Consider the following 22,369-nt stretch of genomic DNA (forward strand, 5'->3'; position numbering starts at 1 on the left):
TTTCTCCCAAACCTAACTGGCTAAGAACAATAAAGTATCTCACAATTTTTCCCCATTACACCTGAAAGACTACGTGACAAAAGATGGTTTTAACTCTCTTTTCCTGTGTGGGATCTCCTCAGATGCAAAAATCAGATGGATTTATCTCTAAATGTCATGGCAAATATTCTCACCTTGTAGTTGTTAAGTACTCCTAGAAAGAAGTGTGCAAGGTAAGATCAATAGTAAAAAAAATATTAACATAGGCCATAAAGTTAAAAAATTCTTGTCTACCAGCATTCTCTTTTAGCTTAAGTGCCTTTCACAGTTGACAGCAACTACTATCAAAACCAACAGTCCTATTGAAGCCCTTTCAGTAGTTTTCCTGAGGCAAAAAACTCTGTTATTGTTCAAGTAAAAGATCCTTCCATGTGAAAAGTATATATAACTTAGACAAACATAACTTCTTCAGGCCTGCTATTTCTACCCAGTTGGATGTGAAATTTACCTTAACTTTTGATGCTACCACAATTTCAATTTAAAACCTATCAATTCAGCCTGCTTGCTGCCAGTTCAGTGTACCTGGCTTTCCTTCAAAGGAATTACTACTAACTATATACCAGGAATGAAGATACTTAGATGCTTTGAATTAACGTACATAAGACTTTGCTGAAGCACAGGGATGTGGAGGGTTACCAAAACCACAGTATCATGCAGCACCGAAATAGTCAAGTCAGCCCAGTGCTTCACTTGAGCTAAGATACCACTTACAAGAAACATCAACTAACCCAAACAAAGACAACAAATAACACTCCTGGTACTCCTACTAGCTCAGTTCTCACAGCGTGGCATTACCTGCCAGTCAAATAAACCTTTAGCTGACGCTAACAGCCCAGGATAACACACATTTCACACCACAGCATCAATTCTTTTGTGTTTCATCCTGTATTTCAGCACTGTTGCATAAATATTGCAAATGAATAATGTTTACTTGCTCCTGGCAATAGGAAGCTTCACTTAATACTCTTTATAAAAGCCACAAGATAGAATTAAACTGTCAAATGCAAGCAAACCTTACCAGAACTCCTCATTTCCTTTAGTTACTTGAGATTGCCTTAGTGCTCAAATCCTGACCATTATTTTATGAGCAAAAAATAATAGCAAAATGAGTTAATGGCTGAATGATACTTCATAAAACAACAATATAAAGAAAAAAGTGTACGAAACCCAGGAAAAAAAATTCAAGAGCCAAAGCATAATTTACATTAAGAAAACCGTCGTCTTCTTCAAGCATAATTCTAAAATTGAGTAAACTTCTCAAAGATGAAAGATGGGCTCCTTCAAGCCTGTATCAACTATTTTCTTACTTACTAATCTGATTTAACATCATCACCCAAATCTTACTTAAAAGGCACAAAATTGAGCTTCTCTTCAGGATACTCACAGACTGAACTTCAGAACAGTGATGTGGGATTAGTTTTTGGGGGGGAGGGGAAGTTTGCCTTAAATGCCAACACCTGAGTTTTGAATAGTGGCTGTAGCAGGGTTTGAGGAGGATTTAAAATCTACTTCCCTGCAGGGTCGCAGATAGGAGCTGACAGGATGCCCTCCCACTACCAGCCAGTTGGTGCAGTATTCCCACCCCGTGTTGCAGCTTCCTCGCTCCCGAGGCTACCTAGTTTTGCCCCGTCAGGGCTCAGGGTAGCGCACGTGGAGGTGTAACGGGGGACCCCCCGGAGCCCGTTACCGCTGGGGCCGGCCTCGACTGCTGAGGTGGGGGCGCAGCCGGCGGCGGCGCCCCGGCACGGTGCTTCCCGTCCGAAGGGGATGCGGCTGCCGCGCGCCAGGCCCGCGGCCGTTGGGGCGTTCCAAACAGTCGGCTCGTGCCGCGGCAGCAGCTCACCTCAGGGCCGGGAGCTCTTGCTCTGAGAGGTTTTTGCCCGGGTCTATAAAGCCTGAAGGAAATCACTTCAAATTATGGTGTGAGCAGAGAGAATTAAGGTAAAGCGTGCTGGGTTTCATTCTGTTCCTCTTCCAGTTTTAACTCAGGGGGCACATACAGAAGCTGTCAAAGGCTGTGTGTGACTTAACTGATGGTCCCCCATGGAGATAAGTAATTATTCCTATTAACAAATGAGGAATGGATCAATCGAAGCTGAAGAAGGGAATAAGATATATGTCCATACTGAAGTCATGACAGTGACTGCATTTGGTGGAGCTTCTCAGGTTGCAGCCTGTTTTGTATTCTGCTATTGTAAAACCATGACTTAGTTTAAAACTAATGTGACGTAGCGGCTGCAGAATAAACATGCTCATTGTTTCTTTCCTGAGCATTAGATTTCTGACTGGTTAATAAAAATGCATGTAGTATTTCATCCCCAAGCCACTGTAAATCCTGGTATATGCTCTAGGACTAGAACTATTCTTGTAGAAAGGGTGCCAACTACTAAATATATTTTTGTAATATCCTCAGTGTGGGTAGATCCTTGGTCACACAAGAAAGGGTAACCTGTGTAATAAGAAGCTATGTTTCCATCAATGTGAGTGTGTTCTTGCAGACTAGGTGCTGATGCATTTTATTTAGATATTCAAATTAGGATTAACTATACCAATCAATACTTATTGTTGTAATTGAAGGTGCACTAGCATAGGTTCTGCTGATGAAAATTTCCTAAAATGAAAAAAAAAAAATCCTAAATTTTCACACATTCACGTTTGCTAATAACTCATTGCTTGGAAGATCATTCTAATGTTAGGCAGAAATCAAAGTAACACAAAGAAAACTGCTTGCATTCAGTAACATGTTTAGAAAAATCTTGCTTTCCTTAGTAGCTTGTAAACTCTAAACATTGTCCTTGATGGATTGTTTCAGTAGGGTTAAGCACTTCAGTCAATGCTTGACCTGATTTTAGCACAAGCTGAAGTTCCGTGCTCCTGTTTTGCTGCTTAAGTTAATACTTAAGTGATACAGTGGGGTGAATTGCAAATTAAATGGATTGAGCTCAAACTGTCTCACCAGAATGTTTAAAATGGCACAAAGTGCCTTACCTGTCATGAGTTTATCTTACTGTTCGCTCTACAAGAGGGAACAGTTATCTTTATTTTTTCAGATTTGTCTAGGCTTATATAAAATTATATATAAAAATTGAATTTTTTTTTGTTGAAAATTACAGTGAGACATCAGGAGGTTCCCATATGTTATTGTCACAGAGCTTCTCAATGCAGGGCAAGACAGATACTTAAGACAGCTTCAGCGCACATCACCGGCAGGTTTCATTCCTTCTACAAAAGGATTATTGTGCTAGCTATTCCAAGGGAGATACACAATTGAGTAGAATGAGTAAAAACACAGTACTACTTGATAGAATTTTTTCCTTAATTTAGTCATACAATAGCCATTCAAATGAGAGCAGCTAGGGAAAAGACATTTCTGGAAATCCTTAGTCATTTATGTTGCTTTTATCACAGAATTTCTTAGAAATAAAATCCTTGTATGTGTTTAGGAGAGAGGTTTATCACATATCATGTTGGAGCATGTTTAGAAATACAAGCCATTCCTGTATCCTTACGAATGAATTTTCTAAGAACAGTCTTCTGAGATTAAAATTAGCCCCACTGATACCTTTCAAGTGCTTCCCAACCACAGAACTCTATTTTAGGAAAACAAAAGCTGTCAGTGAGATATCCTTTACTTGTCTTTGGGCAGGGTCCCCACAGCAGTCTGTATAAGCAACACATCTTAAAACAAGTTGAACTGGTGAAAGTTTAAAAGAAACAGATAACAACAGCTTCATTTATTAGGTCCTGATATGGAAAAAATAGTCTGCTTTATGTGCCAGACAGAAATGTTGACAATAAGCAGCCCTAAACCCACAGATAACTGTCATAGACATGAATGCGTCTCAGTCATAATTCTGTATTAGGATAGCTTTACAGAAGACAAATAATCAAAAAAGTGACTAATCCAATATATATAAAATACCAGTGGATATGAAAATGTATGGAAATTGACATAAGGTGGAAAAAAAAAAGTGGTAAGTGTGCCCCCATTTTCTTCTTCACCATGGACAATCTTCTGAACTTGATTTTATATTCATTATGGTTTATTTAACAAGCATAAAGCATATCATACATAGTTTACATTGTTTTGCTTCAAAGTATAAATTGTAGGACCAAAATATATGAACCCAGGATCGGGATGAAATTTAACCTTCAGTAAGGTTGCATTTGCTTGGTATCTGTCATAATGCTAATAATTGTCACAGTAATCCAGATCTACTCCAGGAAAGTATGATCATGAAAAGACTAATTACTGATATAACTCTCAAATACAGTTTTGTTGTTTACTGCTGGTTTTCATATACCAAACCCAGGAAAAAAAATGACCAAAATTCCAGGCTCTTCTTCTGCTTTCTAGGTGAGTTCATGTGTATGTTGCCTTAAAAAAACCCAAGTACAGTAGATTTTGATCATTGGAAAGTCCTCAAAAATTTCTACCTGGAAATAGGACTTGTTCTTCCTCGCTGGTATAAGGGAGGCTAACAGTACTACATATTTCAAAGCATGATATTTCCTCTTATGCTCTTTTGCTTCCTACAGTACTGAAAAACTATAACAATTTAGACAATTTGTTAGGTTAAAAGTCTGTTTTAGACAATTTTAATTTTAATATCAGATTAAATGCTTGAGCCATTTCTAAGGAGTATAGGGAAGAGCTGCTGCTGGGAGCTATCACAGAACAACAGAAGTAAGACTGGAAATCTTTTCTGTTCCCTCTATAGCACTCTTCAGCACTCCACCAAAAATAATTTGATTTAAATGCAAAAGGAGTTAAGAGTGGAACGAGGCTGAGGGATGAAAGATGACAGAGACCTTGGTAAGAACAGGAGAGAGGAAGATGACTATGAATGGAAGCTGGAAAGGGGTAGAGACTGGTTGAGCAGTAGAACAGGGAAGAGCATAGGTCTGAACTGTTGGGGCAAAGAGGCTGGAAGATGATGATGGTCAGAGAGGTAAGAAGAATGTATGAAAAAAATACTAAGGAAAACAGATGGAGACATCTGATGAGAAATTGAGGTGCGGAACTGAGCCTGACTGGCTAAAGAGAGTGTAGGCCAAGAAATTATGAGGAAACATTGAGGAATCCAAGCAGTAAGACAGGTAAAAAGGGAAAAGAGCCCATTGATACCCGGAGCACTGTGGATAGACTGGCAGTCACTGGAGTTAATAAGAGAAACTGAAAAGGCAAAAAAGAGTGGAAGGAATGGAAATACAGAACTAGAGGTTTTGGATACTTGAAGGAAGCAACTGTTTATAGAGTTTTACTGGTGTTTTTCCTGCCACCGTTTGTTCCTTTTTATGTGTAACTATTTTGGGAGTAGGGGATTTCTATTTCTATGTAGGTTCCTAAACCACATTTATCACTATAGTAACTTGCAAATAGAAGCAGGACTGTTTGCCCTTGGCTGTTGTATATATGATTCTTTGTTGGATTGATGCTTTAAAACAAAATTAGTCAGTGCTAGAACTACTATGCTGCAGAACTTTCAAAACATTGTACACATGTAAACAGAAAATTAACTTGCTATTTTACTAACCTCGGTGTAAGTGTTGAGCTGATTTTTATCACATCTGAGCACAGAATCAAAACCAGGTCCTAAGTCTGGTTTGTACTCACCTGCACTCAAACCTCATTTGTCACCAACATCAAGCTTTTAAACCTTTAGATACAGTGCTGGAAAGAGGGGTCACATACCCGCTATTATTTAAAGCATCATCACATTTCTACTATTTTAGTGAAATAGCCACACTGGGAACGGCTGTAGGAACTCAAAGCTGTTGTTCACACTGAGCATCTTACAAGAGCGCTACAGGGTAGGACTGTATATGAAGCCATTGCTGCTAGGAGAAGCAAAGTAGTCCCACTCAGCTGTTTGGAAATGTCTTGCCCTCATGAGAAGCAGATGCCTCTGGCTGAATTGCAGCTTCTGGTAGAGCAAGAGGCTCTTCGGCATTGCCTTTTGTCTGGCAAGGTCCTTTGCGCAAAGCTGCTGCTTCTTGGTCCTAATTCCCACTCCTTTAGGAGCTAGATGTTGTCTTTCACCAAAACCTGGCTTGTCTAAGAGCAGTGACTTGGAGTTCCTAAATACCACTGGACTCAGACTTGAGTAGAAACCATTTTTCTCACAGAAGGAATCTCTCACCTCAGAGGCAATCTCTTCTGGCTTTCATCCATTTGGCAATCAAGAGGAACTGGGATGTAAATACTGCTCTTTGAGAAGCTTAGCTTCTATTTTCTGTTTAGTTCCGAGTTCAGTGGTAACAGGAGCCTATGCCTGACACAGGGGCAAGCAACTGGTTTGTTCCCCTTCTAGGCAACTGCTTCCTTCTTAATGATACATTCAGTGGGAATCTAAAGCCCTCCTCTGGCACAAGCAGCATGATTCTAGAAATACCTTCAATATCTTTCTTCCTAAGAAGGTGCAGAATCATAGCCACGTTTTTTAATCCACTTTGATTACTAAGAACTTTAGTTGGAATCAAAATTCTTGATTTACATTTACTAGGAATTTAGCTTTTGAATGCTCGATGAACATTTTATCTTACTCTGCTATCCTGAAAGTGTCAAAGTAGGAGGGTAGGGATTCTCTAAAGCTAGGAATCAGGGTGTAGGAAATTTTTACAATGGTTTTCTTAAAGTAATTAACTCTTTCCTTCAACAGACATCTTCAAAGTTTTTTCCAGAGATATCTTTAATAAATATCACTTAATAAGTACCATTATTGTGACACTCGCTGATGTCAAAACCTTTAACTGTTAAAATGTGGGCTCACATATTAAAAACTGACACTGCATTCACAAACAAAGCAAGGGCTTTTTTTTTTTTTTTTTTTTTTGGAACATCACAATGAAGATCTGCAATCCAGAAGACAGATAAATTAGTAATCTTGGTTCCACTTTGAAAACTGCCAGGAAGACTAGTCACAAACCCCAGTGTTTGTGGAGAACACTTAATAGTCATTTTGAAAACCAAATTCCACAAGCAAGGAATTGTAGCAGAAAAAGAAACTTGTTCAGGATAAGCAAATACCTTAAGTTTTAAGGCAAGTTCATGAATCTCTCTCACATTTGTGTAAATGCCTTGGAAGTATCACAAGTGTTAAAATAAAAAGGTTGTCACTTTGGAATAATTAAAAAGACACAGGCTCCTCCTAGTGGTAAAAATGGATTATTCATTTTGTTCTGAGAATTTTCTAGCACTATTTATTATTACCAATTATTGTCAGTTAGTCTTTCATTTGGTTCTGAAAGGTGTAGAAGCCTCTAAGTTCTTACTGCAGCTAAGGAATTCATAACTAAAAATCAAAATAAGTGGGACATGACAAAACACATGCAAATCACTAATTTTTTTTCTCCAAAGTAAAGTTTATGTACCTCTCAATGTTTAGGAGCGATAAAGTGAAGGTGGAAAGGATGTAAGACTGCATTCCAAAAGACTTATGTTTTTATAGCAATTTTAAATCCAACCTCCAGATCTGCATTTGGCATCCAGAAAACAGCACTGTGTATTTGGTAGTGGCAACACTGCACGGCATGCCTTTGTCTCAGATGAATATGCCACATTTCCACAGTTAATAGAACACCTGCCAAGTCACCATCATGAAGTACAAGAAAGATTTTGTACATTTCAAAAATTTCTCACGTTTTGAAGCCAAGTCAGTTGCTCTCACTAAAGAGCGGAAGCCCATTGTCAGTCCACTTGCTGAGGTGGTTACTGATTCTTCCTTGCCACTGAACAGCAAGCACTACAACTTGTTAGTCACGCCTGTTCTTAAAAAAAAAAAAAAAATCTGTCAAAGAGACAGAGGACCATTTTTTATTATCAGGCACTTTAAAAGTCTTATTCTGGACTTAAGTTTCTCAGCTGTTTAGAGCGTACAGCACTTTATGTAATTTATGATTTTTAAGTCACAGAAAAATACACTTGCAAAAATACAGCTTCTACAGGGAAAAAAAAGTAACTGTACGTAGTAAGTGATGCTGCACGTTTATTTTAAACTCTAGTCTTCCCCTTATAATTTAAACTGGTTTGAATATGTTAGTAGGCCTGCTAACATAGTATTTACAATTTAAAAATTAATATTGCCTACCCAAGTGGGACCCAGTATTGCAGTAAACAGAACATCTATTGTAAGGCAAAGTGATTTCAGTCTTAACTGTACTTGTAATATAGTAGTATCAAGAATATTGCAATTACTAAAAGTTCAGATATTGCTATAAGAAAATTTACAGTCTCAGAGGATGAAAGAAAATAAATACAAAACAAGCTAATTTCAGGGTTGCCAATTTCAACTTTGCCTTTGTATTAGGAAAGGATGAAAAATCCTTTACATGTTGCTTCTCTGCATGTGTGCAAAAAAAATATTCAATATTTTAGATGTGTCTGTTTTCCCTATTTATCTTTTTCAGATACTTTTTTTAAAAAACACAAATTACATGGATGTTATGATAGAAGACAACCGACCAACTTTCAACTGCTTATGTGGAAAGAAATGTAGGTTTTCCATTTATATTCTTCTTTTTTTCATTATTTAATATATGTGTATGATGTACTTTGTATATAAGTACATTAATAAGTAATTATTATTACTTGTAATAACCAATTATTATTACTACTTATAAGTACTAAGTTGCATCAATAGAAAAGCACAGGAGGATGAAAACCAGTTGCTGGTTGAATGACATTTTATTTTCACATTCACACAGCTGTACAGTTTCTATAAATAGATGTGGTACTATAATATTTACATCATTTCCTCACCCATTACTAGTGTATTCCAGTCAAAATGGTAGATACCCTGACCAAGCCAAAACAGGGTTATTTCTGGGCACATTTACTCAGAATTCTATGTCAAAACATACAATACATCAGTTTGTATCAGAGCGTTTTTTTCCAGATATTTTACATGTAACATTATTTTCTCTAGACAGTCTCTCCTCCCAGCATCCTAAGAGCTTTCCAGACAAGAGCAGTACAGTTCAAGAACAAAAACAGGATGCAAAAAACATTCATATTCGGCCTACTTAAAATAAGGAACGTGATGGATAGTTTTAACTGCAGGAGTTTCATTATAGATTAACACAGTGTTTGCAAGATTCCTTGATATACAGATACAGATTGAAAAAAAGCAATAGCTTAAAAAATTTGGAGACAGCATAATCCTTTGGGCTTCTGAACATATTCTGCAGATTGCTATAGAAATACCTTCTCTAGAGTACAGTTACAGACCTGAAAAAATATGGGTCTGCCACGTGCTTCTGCCAATAATGTTTCCAAGTTTTAAACTTCCTTACTCATTTTCTAATCCCTGTGAATAACTGCTTTAGGTAGTGCTTATATGCATCTGTTAACTCTACTGCTGTGTTGTCTACAAATGTTACCTAAACTCCCATTTGAAAATCCACACAATCCATGAGGTGTCAGGGTTTTTCACAATATACTGCCTTCAGAGTTTCTCTCTCCGCTTTTCTTCCCACTTAGGAAGCAGTCATCTTCACAGATGGATCGGTTTAACAGCCAAACTTCAGTTGTTACCTGATATTTTAAGACTATGGTAGCTAAATAGTTCATCTCTACCAAAAGGGCCTGAAGAACTATGTGACAAGAACTCCATGTTGGTGGGTAAAAATGAACAACACAGAAGGAAAACAATAAAACCACTACATTCAAACAACATGCAGGACGAGACTGCTTCCACTATGCACATACCAGAGAATCTGAAAGCAGAAGCCTGCAGTTGTAAAGTGATTAATCTGTAACAAGTACCACCAGAAACAAACAAAAAAACCCAACTGAACTCAAGCTGTTAGTCATCGTAAGAAAAAAGGACTTCCAAGGAATGGCCAGAGTAGGTCACTCATAGCTGGATGCTGATGCTCAAAACTGTCTGATTAACAGCTCATATAAAAACTCCATTAAGGATGAATTCAGAAGGAGACCGAGCAGTGAAGTCTTAGGTTTTTCTATGGGGAAAGACTTGCAGGGTCATACATAAATAATCAAGTTCTCATAGAAGACAGTAAAGTGAACTCCAGGAACTGCAGTAAAAATGGGAGTACTGCACATCAACGTGCCAAAGGGTAGGTTTTTCCTGATATTGTGATCAACTGGAAACTGGTCGAGGTGGTTTGCTTTTGTTTTCTGCCTCTTTTCCACGAATGGCAGCCACATAAGAGAAGAGACACAGCACGGAGTAGCAGATCTCATGAGCCTACAAGAATTTAGAAAAGGAGATAATGAAATTCAGATGATTCAGTTGTTTTAAAAAAATCCACTGCACATTTTGTATTTTGCTGCATGTCTTCCTTCATGGGACAACTACTCTGGCTACAGACAAAAATCAGGAAAAAGTGTCCCATGCTACCTTCTAACTGAGATGGATAGAGAAGAAAAGCCTTACAACAAATAAAAAACCTCCTTTGGGATAAAAACATTAGTTGCTTGATAGTAGAATTCTAATAATTTTTAGGAACAGTAGGCTAAGCTAGAAAGCTGGCCAGCTGGCTTTAGAAGAAACATCCTACGTATCTGCTCTGTTGTATGAAGCTACAAGAAATTTTCTGGGATGGATTGAAAGAGCTAACTAAAAAGACTAAAACTAAACATCCGATAATGTACCTTGACTCATGAGATGGTAGGATTCTTCCTTATTCACAACTATCTTTTTCTGCTCAAAATTACAAGGACTGGTAATCCTTGTAATTTTTAACCAACACTAGAGAATCTATGGATAATTCAAGCTTTTTTTCAAATTAAAAAATCCCCACAATCCAACATTGCATGTTTCATATGAAGAATACCAAGCAATTTTTTGCCACTACCTTAAAGCGTGGCATTAGCAAGATTTATAATTACTGCTTTCAAGTGATTAAGTGTGCTATTATTTAACAGAAAATTCTCTTTTAGCATGTGACTGGCAGCACAATTCAGTGACTTAGTTTACATCCTAGTTCTAATACTGGCTATTCTGGTGACCTTAAAAGTTCTTGTCCTGTAAATTGACATTTATAATCTTTGTAAAGGTAATAACAACATGTTTTGTTCTATTATGGTACAAGCTAAAACACTTGTGTAAAATATAATTAATTTTCATTAAACTGGATTTTCTTATTAAAAGTTATAGCTGTCTGCTTCTTAAATCATACATATTCTAAGCCTTTTGTTTCTAGCTTCTTCAAGTAATTCTCCTCTCTCTCCTCTTGAAGGACTGTGAATTTCCATGCAATCACCAAATGTACACACTGCACTTCAGACATAAAGTATCTGAAGAAATTTCAGTTCTGATAATCATTGGCTTCTATTTCTTCCTCATAAGCCTGACGATTGAATTATTATGTGTAAAAGTGCTAAGTATCATTATCAACTGCTGGTGTTCAAAAAAATGTTATAAAAAAACTGAACACTGAACCACAGCAATAACTCACCTATATGGCAGGAATCAATACTTAGAATGTTCTCTTGTATCTCACTGCTCACTTTCATGAGGAAATGGGAGTTTTTCATAAACTCATTTAACAATCATTTTATGCCCAGGAACTAGTCTCCCTTTCCATCTGTTCTGTGGATTAAGGATTGTGTTCTGCACTCTCTTAAATTTAACAGTTTCACTAGCTCTTACTGTGCTAATGTTCACACCAAACCAGCTACCTTGCATCTTTATCTATCTTAACAAAAGAGACCACACTTTCTGCACTACCTGTGAGTTCCTCTAGTTTCATAGAAACAAGTACCAAGTTTTGTTGTCTTCCCTTAAGAAGAACTATCATAAAAGAGCAGCTGGTGTTTCACTGCTGTATTAGCATTGCAAATCCTGCAATCTCAGTCTAATTCTTTTTGTCACATGAAAATGTAAAGATACATCCTCTAAAGAACTACCAGAAGGCATCGCAGTTGACTCACCATTGGCGTCTTGTACTTGTGGCTCACCACTTCTTTAGTTTCAGGAACTAAAACCGGACGGGCAAGAGACAAAACAAAAAGTTCAAAAAACGAGAGGAAAAGGGGAAAGAAATAGCACAATGTTCCCATAGGAAAGGGAAGGGATGCACACAGACAGCAGGTGCAGGTACAGGGCACCTCACTATCCCTCACTTCTAGATACTCTTCCTTCTCTTCATTTACATTACATATGTCCTTGAAGATACTGGTAATTTAATAATAAATTACTCAGGTTGGCAAAAATATGTCACTGCCTCTGTTTGGAAAACCATAATAGATACTTGATAGTTCTTATTGAGACTCTGGCTTTTCTCATACTACTTATTCCTGCTAGACAGCAAAATTAATAACAAAATATGCCTAAAGTCTACTACAATAAAACATAAACCAACAATTCCATAGGAATTTGTCAGTACATGATTCTCAAAGATTTTATCCTTTAGGTGCTTGAATCCTTCTCTGCTGAATAACAGATCTCAGAAGAACTGTTAGACACACTGTAGTAAGTTAGTGAAATCCAGAAAAAAAGGAGGAGCTGAGGGAGAAAATTTTCTAAACTGGAAGACTGTTTCCCAGTTCTATTTCAAGAGTTTCTCAAGACATTCTTTCTCCTCTCTAGGATGTGTGTGATGGTATTTACTTGACATACTCACTGAAAATGTTCATTGCTTTTGAACAAGTTGCCTTAAAATACTGATTTAAGTATTCTTAAAATACCAGGCTTGTTGATTTCTTGAAGACTTTATATATAAAAAGAGGATCAGGGCACTGATGGAAAAAAAAAAAAAATCTATGATCCAGACAATTTCATCTTGCTGCCTTGCACTGCCTCAAATTAACAGAAAGGAAACAGGCATAATACAGCTAAAGAAAATTTGCCTTTTGTTCGCATTGTGGAATGCATAAAAAAGCAAGCTGTAACCATCCCATTAGTGTGCACTGCATCTGAACTGTGCCCTTCCCCTACACTTTGTCTACAAATATTGTTGTGAACAGATACCATGGGAAATCACCAGGAGAGAACAAAGACCACACTAAGAACATAGAAATGGCAAATTTAAAATGTTAAGATCAGTGGAATACCAAGACCAACTTTGAATTCTTCCCTTCCAGAATAGCTGAAATTTGCCATGGAATTTTTGTGTCACAACAAAAAAATTTAGAGGCAGCAATACAGAAATTACACAAAACCAAATCATACCAGGTTCATAAAGGAAGGGTAAATGTTTTATTACACATAGTACTAGTGACAAGAAAAGAAATAGAGGCAGATGAGTTCAGTATGAATAACTAGGAAAAGTCCACAACAATACCTATACATGCAGATGTCATCTTTTCAACTATGATATGACATGGCTAAACGCTGGAGAGGGAGACGGATCACACTCTAAGGGGCCAAAATTAGGCAGTGCAGACTGGGTTTGAGAAAGCACTCTAAATATAAACCAGTGCCTACTAATTCTCCTATGTCATGATACTGTCATTCTTGAAAAAAAATCTAGTGAAAAGTACAGAGTATGATAGTAAAAAGTAATGTTTTTGTTTAATTTTTCAATTCTTTTTTTTTTTTTTTTTTGGAGTTGGCAGTTACGTTAAGGACTGAGAAACAGGGGAAGTGCACACCCAGGCTGCACTGCCCCAGTGATACCAGTGACTAGAGTTGGGGAGAAAAGGAGGCGCACATCCAAGCTACCTTACCCGTTGGCACCGGATGTTCCAAATTAACTCCATGTCACCAGGGGATAAAGGTGGGAGTGAGGCTGGTGCACAGCCAAATAGGGTAGGACTTTTACAGCTGTGTAAGTCTCACTGCCCACTGGATAACATACAACTGTTCATATACTCTTCAAAAAGCAGGAAGGGAAAGCTGTAAGGACCTTGTGCCATGAGGGAAGGAGAGAAGGGAAGCTGTGAAGTCCTGTATCATAACTGAGAATGGGAAGAGAGGGAACAGGAGAGCCCCTAGGCAAGATACTGTCTCCCCACTTCACAGTCAGTAAATTGCCTTGCCTTTAAGTAAAGTACTCCTTCACAGTCCTTCTGATAGGGAAAATTCTCCTGAGAGGACTGAGTTAGGAAGAGTAAAAAGAGTGGGTTTGCATTTACACTCCCTTGCAGAATACAAAGAAAAAAGAAGAAAGAAAAAAAATAAAAAAAAAAAGAAAAAAGAAAAAAGACCCAAGCCTCAAATTAAGAGATTAGCAGAAGCACTTTTCTTCTAACATTAAAGGTTATTCCTGATGCTGTGAACTAAGTGGATGAAGGGAGTAAGTTATTAAAAGCACCATCCTGCAGCCTTTGGTCCTGTGGATGAAAATATGGCGCTAGCATAGAATGAGTTTAGGGGACATCACTTTACCTGCTGGAGAATGAAGGTTTTCATAGCAGCGGTGGTGAAGGGGCCACAAGAAAGTAAAGCACAAGTACACAGCAGTAACTCAAATTCCAGAGGGAAGAGCCTTACTTTCCTCACTTACTTAAATCTCCACTTCCATTTGTGGGCAACAATTCCTGAACTTCTCCTTGCATACTGTTCTGAAATCACAATTCCACCTTTCACGCTGCCATCTAAGCCCAGCGTTAACACAAACAGACCTTTAATTTCCTGCTGCGATATCACTAAACTTGGAGCACTCGTGTTTGGCAAAAATCATGTAAGCAAATCTTGCACTGAAGTATTTCCCATCAGACTGGAGTATGCATGCTTACCACTCTCTACCTTTCTAAGAGGCGAAAGTACTTCGGTATACTCTTACTATAATGAATCTGATTGCAATGTTCACAATGTTTAACAGAGCTAAATAGCTTCATTCTTAAGAAGTCCAGACAAGTTTTTGCTGAATGCTGTTAGTTTACTATTAAGAAATTAACATGTTAATCTCTCTTGAGCAGGACAGATTGGCATATCTTCTCATCTTTTTAGCCATTAAAAAAAGCAGCTCAGAGGTAGTCTCTCATCTCTGCACAAGAAGAGAGGTTAGCTCCCCTGCAACAGCTTTCTTCCTTTCTTCTTTCTCTTAATTAGCTGGATGGACAAATTGTAAATCTCATTTGGTACATTTAAATTGGTTCTTGTCTGTGACCTCTATTTTGGGAGAAGGGTATTTTTAATTTAATTGGTTTAATTTCTCAGGTTTTGCTGGTAGTGTCCAACTCCCAGTTTATTTTTAATTGCTTCTTAAAATTACCCTTTCATAAGTTCCGTATCACAATTCTAGTTTTTGCAGTAGGCCCTGGATTACAAAATTTTCTGTTAAAAAAAAAAAAGCTCTTTTTCTTACAGTTATTACAGTCATTATTTAGGGGCTAAACACTGCATTACAGAGTCATCAATGGAAGTCAACTGGAAATAATTAAGTCAAACACTGTCTTTCTTCTTGTGCAATATTAACTATTAAAAGGAATTCTTTGAGTTAAAACCTCTCAAAGAATGATTGAAAATTCATTTCTGATCCAAGTAATTTCTTTTAAGTTAAAGATTTCAGAAGCTGAAGCCATTCTTTAAGCTAATTTTATGGCTTCTGAACTTTCATTTTTGTAAAACTCATCAATAATCTTTTACAGCCTTAACCAATTTCTATAAGTAGTAAAATGAATCAAGCCCATCAAGGTGAAAACATGGTATCAAAGGAATATGTAACCATAAAGCACAGACAACTTCTGAACATCTAAACTATTAGAAATTTTTCAGGGTTTAAATACACTGATCTGATCATTTGAACCATGAACATTTTCAGAAAATGAGAATAAATTGTTCACAAATTCAAATCCCAACTTCTGGGAGATTAATTTACTGCAAACAACAAGCAAACCACAATGGTCAGAAAGGCTTTATCATTTGAATACCTTATAACTTTGTATCACTGAAAGGAGGCAATGCATTATTATGGACAAAGACATTAATTTCAGCAATCTCATATTAACTGTCTTTTATATTGTAAGAGAGAATCCTTCAGCCAGAACATTCTATTCACAGCAACAAAGAACAATAAGTGTCTTGGTAAAGGGAGCTACTGATTTAGATTTGGTTAATGGCCAAAGTATGGATGCTGATCTATTATGGAAAGAATGTTGTAAATTTTATCTTCTTTTTAAATGTTTCATACGTACACTTAAGACTTAGACAAATGTCTCACAGATGGGTGAAAGAATAAACCAATATGGATTTGGAGACTATTTCAAGAGGAGCTTGAAGAGAGCTCTCTCTTCCGGAGAGCTGCATCTGAAGTCACTCATTTTTTCAGACACTAGTTAAGTATAGTGTCACTGACACTAACACTCAACAGTAGCCCAGAATTTTCCCCGAACTAGACTGTAGGTGGGTTATATGTAATAACAATAACTGACTAAAATAGCACAAATTCTCTATTCTCCTTAAGCTTTACTTTTCCACTCTTTACCAGTCATGCTCTGAAACAAAAACCACAGGATAAATAAAGTGCAACCTCACAAAACATCTTCTGGTCCGTACAACAAAAATGAATTCCACATAGAGCAAAGAGAAAACTTTGCAATTAACAGTAATTCTTTGTAATGAAAGCATGATGTGCTGAGAAAGATCAACTATAAGTCCTGCTTAAAAATATGGCTTCTCAGATGAAAAATGAACATACCAAAGAAAATTCGTACACACATCCAAGTTTAACTGTTATTTTGCTTGCTTCAGAAGACTCAAAACATCATCTTTGTCTATTAACAAAGAGCACCTAGGCTACAAATCTTAATATGATGAAAATTAATGTGTAAATTTTTATGTAAAGTCACCCATCTCAGGCAACTTGTCACGTGCAGTCTACATTTCTCTCCCATCTTTGAAACTACAATGCAACTCTGAATCTGAAGACTGGAAATTTGAGTTACTGCCATGTGAGTACAGACCTAATATCAAAATAATGTAATTACCAAATTCCTCCAGGACAAAGACTCCTCGCACAGTATTGCACTTTTTAATGTGATTCAGCTCTATGAAAACCTACAAAAACAGGAAGAAAAGTACATAAAGTTAGTCAGGTTTGGTTTGTTTTTTTTAAATGAAAAACCAAAATTAAACAAAAACATCATCGCAGCAGATACAACCTGAAGTTTTGTAGCACACACTACCAGTTCATTTACAGTTTAATATATAAATAAAGGGTGAAATAAATATTCAAAAGACAAACTTGCCACAATGCTAGAAATCAACAAATAACTTAAAAGTGCTAAGAAGCGAAGACAGCAGAAGATGAAGTACCTTCCGCTCCTTGCAGGAGGAGAAAGCATGGAAGAGAAACGAAGGAGTTAGTAACTCTGACATATTCAACATTGCTACCCCTTCAGGCACTCAAACGAGTTATTGCAAAAAGAATACCAACACACCTGAAATACAACAGAAGAGGGGGACAAGAAAAAAGCTGGCTCCCGAATTTGGCACGATTTGTAGCCTCTGATCCATCCCAATTAGTATCTGCCCCTCCATGCATCCTCCTCCAGCACAGAGGGCAGGTAAGGGGCACTGTACTTCCCACCCTGACATTGATCCTCCTAACCTATCCAGTAGTTGAATTTAATCCAATGAAGAACCACTAATCTTCCTTCTACCTTGCCATTTAAGATTTTACTGCAGTTTATGATATATTATCGCCATACTTACTCTTGGAACTGCCTCCTTTAACAGTCAGTACCAGTTTTCTGCTTTAAGCAGGATGGGAGAGTTTGGACCCTTCTCTATTTGCTCACTTCACATATGGCTGCTACCAGCTGAGCACTCGCTTAGAAAACAAACCTGCTTCAAACTCATGTTTTACATACGTGAACCCCAAAAGACAAAACAGTTGAACTACATAACTAGGTCTCTCAGTCCAGAACCAAGATGCCACGATTGCATGAATAAACAAGTTCTCTGAGCATAAGGAGTTTGTTCAATATCCAATGTATTTCAAGATACAAAACAGCCCCTTCTTATATGCACACCTCCAAAAGGTCAGAGTCAGTACACAGACATAAGAAGCTGCAGAAAGTTCTATAAGGAATCAATTCCATATTCCAGTTTCTAATATACTTCCTCTTTCAAGGCAAGAGAAACACTATGAGTAACATTGCTCTAACATTCAGAGTAAGTCTATGTTCAACACCTTAGAGAGACCCTTGCAAGACTGTATTACAATAGTCTAGATTGATACTTTCAGTGCCTATACACTTATGACACCATGATCTCAGGACCTTTTTTTAGAAATGTTACTAGAGAAACTTCATTGTCTTGGAAAGAAGGGAAAGGAACCTTCTTGAATCCAATAATAGCAACACCCATGTAATCATAGATGCTATGCTACCCAAGAAAGGCAAAGGAAGTCTGCATCAGAAATTGTTGTGGGGTTTGTGTTTGTTTTTTTTTAAGAAACAGGCTTATCTGTATCAATAGAGATCAGTAAATGCACCGTACATCTCAGAGAAGTCAGGGTGATTTTCAAGTGAAAGGGGTTTTGTTATTGCTTTGATTAGCAGAGAACTAACAAACAGACTCAGGGTATTTTTTGCTCAATACAAAAAACCTACCACTTACTTAATCAGAAAATCTGAAGCTTGCTTTCTGTTTACATTCAAGCACTCAAGGGAAAGGAGACTTAATCCCATCTTTTTTGTTTGCCTGTTTTCACCCATGTTCTATAGCAGTTTAGTTGGTCAAAAACATTCTATTTTTTTGAAGAATAGCTACAGAGTAAATAAGTCAATAACAGAACTCTTTCTCTATTGCACTTAGTTTCCTTTTTCTGTAATATTTTCTGTGAAAATTTTTTGCTAGTAGTCTAAAGTACAAAATTCAGAAACTCAATAGAAACGCTCAGGTGAAACATTGGTTGTTTTATCTGGTAACAGTAAAGCTGCCTAAAAGACTTGACTGCCCCATGTGATCATGATCTGAGTATAATGTTAAGGAGTGCTGCATTTCCACAAGAGTTATGAGCAAGATGTGAATTTATTGAGTTTGTCACAATTACAGTAAGTTATCCATTTTCAGAAGACATACGAGTTGATGGGCAATTTCTTGCTATATTGTTTAAGGGACAGAGATGCTCTCCTCTCACTCAATTAGAAAACAAGCGTAAAGGAAATAACAGTTACTTACCCTAAGGAAACTGTGGTTCTTCAAGACAGAGCATTCAGTGTGGATCCTACTGTAGATGGGCATGTGCCTGCTGCATTTTATTAAACTTCCATCTATTTTTGACACAGATGAATTCATAACGGGGACAGAGTTACTCAGTCCCAGTATTATAATTTGTAGATGTAAACTCAGAATAATCTGCCAATGCCACAGGTACGCTTGATTCCTCCCTATTCCAAAGGGCTTCCTCTGACCTGCTAGGCACAGACAGACTTGAACACTTTTTCTTAAAACTTATGTGTGCCGCCAGCATGGTGAGACAATTTGTGAACACTAAAGACAACTATTGTGTCAATAATAGGTTGGCCCACCATGCATCTAAGACATTTCCTGAGGAATGCACAAGGCAGGAAGAAAGTTTACACACTGCAAATCATGAGTCTTCAAAAATGGTTTCATGGAAGCAAGCACCATTCTAACACTGAAGTAGTATGTTCAGTCTTCTCAGGTAGGACTGAATAGACTCCATTTATCTTTTTTATTAAAAAAGCGGAAACCCTCTTCCTGTGTTCTAAATGAATTATTTCTATGACATCCAACCAAGCAGAGCAACAGAAATCCCTTATTTTATTGTCACATTGCTGAAAAGAGTACTTGGAAAGAGGGCCAAGAACATGGCCTGTATATGGAGTAAGGAGAAGAAGATGAAGAGAAAGCTGTGCCTGATGAGGTTCTGTAGGCATCTGTTGGTCAGTATCCCCATCCAAACTCAATAGAAACAGAAAAAGCCATTTTCAAGACAGAGAAACAGCTGTAGGATCCTCATTTAAATCATGCTCATATACGTGTTCTGAAATGAACTGCCTTAAGGAGCAGTTCATACAATTTATATGAAAATTGGAAAGGACAATTAATCTAGAATAGCAGACCTTTTATTAAGAATGCAGATTGGTTGATGAGTGTTTGAATAAGAATGTAAACATCCTTGAGCTCCACAGATTATGAAATTGGAGGGGATTTTTTTGTATGGTGCAACCAGTAGGAATCCTTTACATAACCTCTACAGTTGTCCATTCTATACAGGCTCTCAAATGGCAATTGCCAGCTGGTAATGTAAATCTATTAGACTAAGAATTAAATGTATTGAATAAATGAAGTGTATTTTCCAGAACTGTACTTGTTTCAATATCCACCTTAAGTAATGGAAATTCATTTGGCTGCAGCCTCATTGGAAAGGTGATGAAGAGGGGGAATAAATCTTTCAGGTGGGGGAGACAGCTGGCATACTTCCTGGGTCTACCCTGCACAGACTGTCATCCAGAAACAACGTAGTAATTTTCCTCACAGACAGCAAATTAGAACACCATTCTCTGTAAGGAAGGATATGATAAAGCTACTATTCCAGGAGTGCTAGTGGTAGCACAGGACTCAGTGTCTGTGGTACAAAATTCAACTGGTAATGGTCCTGACAGTCGTATAGTAACAATCAGTACTAGATTTCCCTAAGGTTTCTTTCAGGGGAAAAAAAACCAAAAAAAAGGCTTTGAATTTAAGGACAAGGGTATATTCTGGGATTTAGAGTTTTTCTTTTGGACAGATGTGCTCACTAGGTGCTTAACATTGAGTGTCTTTGTCTCGTAAAACTGCCTGTTACACTTAAGAAACCATGATGATGATGATGTGTCTACCTTCTTATACATCTTTTCTCACTGCAAATGCATATATGCCTGGCTGTCCATTTATGAAATAGAGTCATCTCCATAGACTGTTCAAGAGATGAGCAGTTTGAGCTTAACATTGTTTTTGACTTATGGCAGAGGAAGAAAAAGGAGAAGCAAACAGAACATTCCCTGTGGTGTGTCCTTACCTTAGGACAAAGTATTTTCTATTACATCCTTTTATAATATCAAGCTGTTTCCAGGGTATAATTTTCAAAGGCTTTAGATCTACCATTTCCAATAACTACAAAAATCCATTCTGTACTACCGATGAGTTCCTCTCGCAGTTCTTCTTATTTTGGCATATCCAATTAAAAGTTAAAATATATAACTAAGTCAGGTAGACTGTTCCATCACAGAGTAGGTTTGAAATACTACAGCAGGTCAGCTGTAGTCCATGTTCTACCCTGGTAATAGGAAGAAAACTGAAGAAGGTTCACAACTCTCCACTCCTTACAGTTGCACATACGAACTCAAAGGGGCACATGGTACTGCTGTGACCTTGGGAGAAGTATTAAAGATTTTGAGCATGTGTGTTTGAGATGCACGTGCACTTCCAGTGGGATCTACACTGATGTATCCTCAAAGAAGGACAAAGCTTGTGTGGGGAGAAAAGTCTAGTCAGGAGGAAAGGAAACAACACTCCACAGAGGACTGACAGAAGCTTTTCTCTCTCTCCCTCTCTCTCACACACACACACACACTCTCTCTCTCTCTCTCTCCCCCCCCCCTAAAAATTGATTCTACTTTCTAGCATAGCATGCATTTAATATCATATGCAAAACAAAAAAACACAAAGCAAAATAAAAAACAAGGATCAAAGGTAGCAACAGAAAAAACATCCAGAGAAAGGAAGAAATGACAATTCTAGTTGTGTTTCCTCTATGCCCACAAGATCTGCTTTTTGGAAGGAAAAAAGAATCAGTAATTTTTTCTTATTTTTGTGAATTACTGCAAGAGCCACTTTTTGCCATTTAATTTTCATACTAAATTCTACAGATGATTTCTCAAATTTTAAAACAAGACATTAAATATGATGCAGAAGGTTGCCCTCTGTACCTGCAATATTCAAACACTCTAAGGTTGACTGCTTATGCCATCAGGATATGTTCACAGTGTGATGCATTATGGCAGTTTAGATTACTAATGATCACTTTTTCTGTCCCTTAATATACTGCCTACCATTTCTTTTGTGCTTAGATAATTCAGACCACCAGAAACAAGAAGTTGAAACCTGTATCAATGTTTTTCTTCAGTTAATTATAGTTTTCCTGAGGATATTTATTTTCAGTGTATTTTTACATATACATATATTTATATTTATAGATGCATGTGTGTTTGTGTGTAAATATACAGATGCTTTTTTTACCCCCATCATGCTATCCCTTGTCCTTGTTGATACTCTGGGAAGAGGAAACACATATACAGGCGTGCTGCAAAAAGCTTCATGCTCACAGTCTTCTCACAGATTTCCCTCATACCTGACTGTGCATAAATTTCAGGTTAATTCCTTCCAGTGTGACCTGAAGAAGACCTCCTTCACCGGTTTTCATATCCTGCACAGGGAACTCACCACCCAACTCAGGGCCTGTG

The 22,369-nt window shown here is 37.4% G+C and overlaps 1 protein-coding gene and 1 long non-coding RNA gene across 14 annotated transcripts in view; one reads left to right on the top strand and one right to left on the bottom strand.

Moving 5' to 3' along the window:
* The first annotated feature begins 1,663 nt into the window (after window positions 1–1,663).
* Window positions 1,664–11,155, top strand: LOC129206673 (uncharacterized). The gene is made up of 3 exons (XR_008577257.1): window positions 1,664–1,980; window positions 8,449–8,533; window positions 9,521–11,155. It is a non-coding gene; the product is annotated as an uncharacterized LOC129206673 (long non-coding RNA).
* Window positions 8,707–22,369, bottom strand: part of MADD (MAP kinase activating death domain) — a 74,073-nt gene continuing 60,410 nt past the window's right edge. For 12 of the 13 annotated variants that reach the window (XM_054826323.1, XM_054826321.1, XM_054826317.1 and 9 more), the window contains 4 exons: window positions 22,258–22,364; window positions 16,880–16,949; window positions 11,939–11,985; window positions 8,707–10,250 (listed from right to left, as the gene is read on the bottom strand). In XM_054826323.1, coding sequence (XP_054682298.1) covers window positions 10,143–10,250; window positions 11,939–11,985; window positions 16,880–16,949; window positions 22,258–22,364 — 332 coding nt within the window. In that variant the 3' untranslated portion in view covers window positions 8,707–10,142. The remainder of the gene's footprint in view (window positions 10,251–11,938; window positions 11,986–16,879; window positions 16,950–22,257; window positions 22,365–22,369) is intronic. The other variant, XM_054826326.1, reaches the window with a different exon arrangement.

Source organism: Grus americana, chromosome 5 (assembly GCF_028858705.1).
Source record: "Grus americana isolate bGruAme1 chromosome 5, bGruAme1.mat, whole genome shotgun sequence".
NCBI lineage: Eukaryota > Metazoa > Chordata > Aves > Gruiformes > Gruidae > Grus > Grus americana.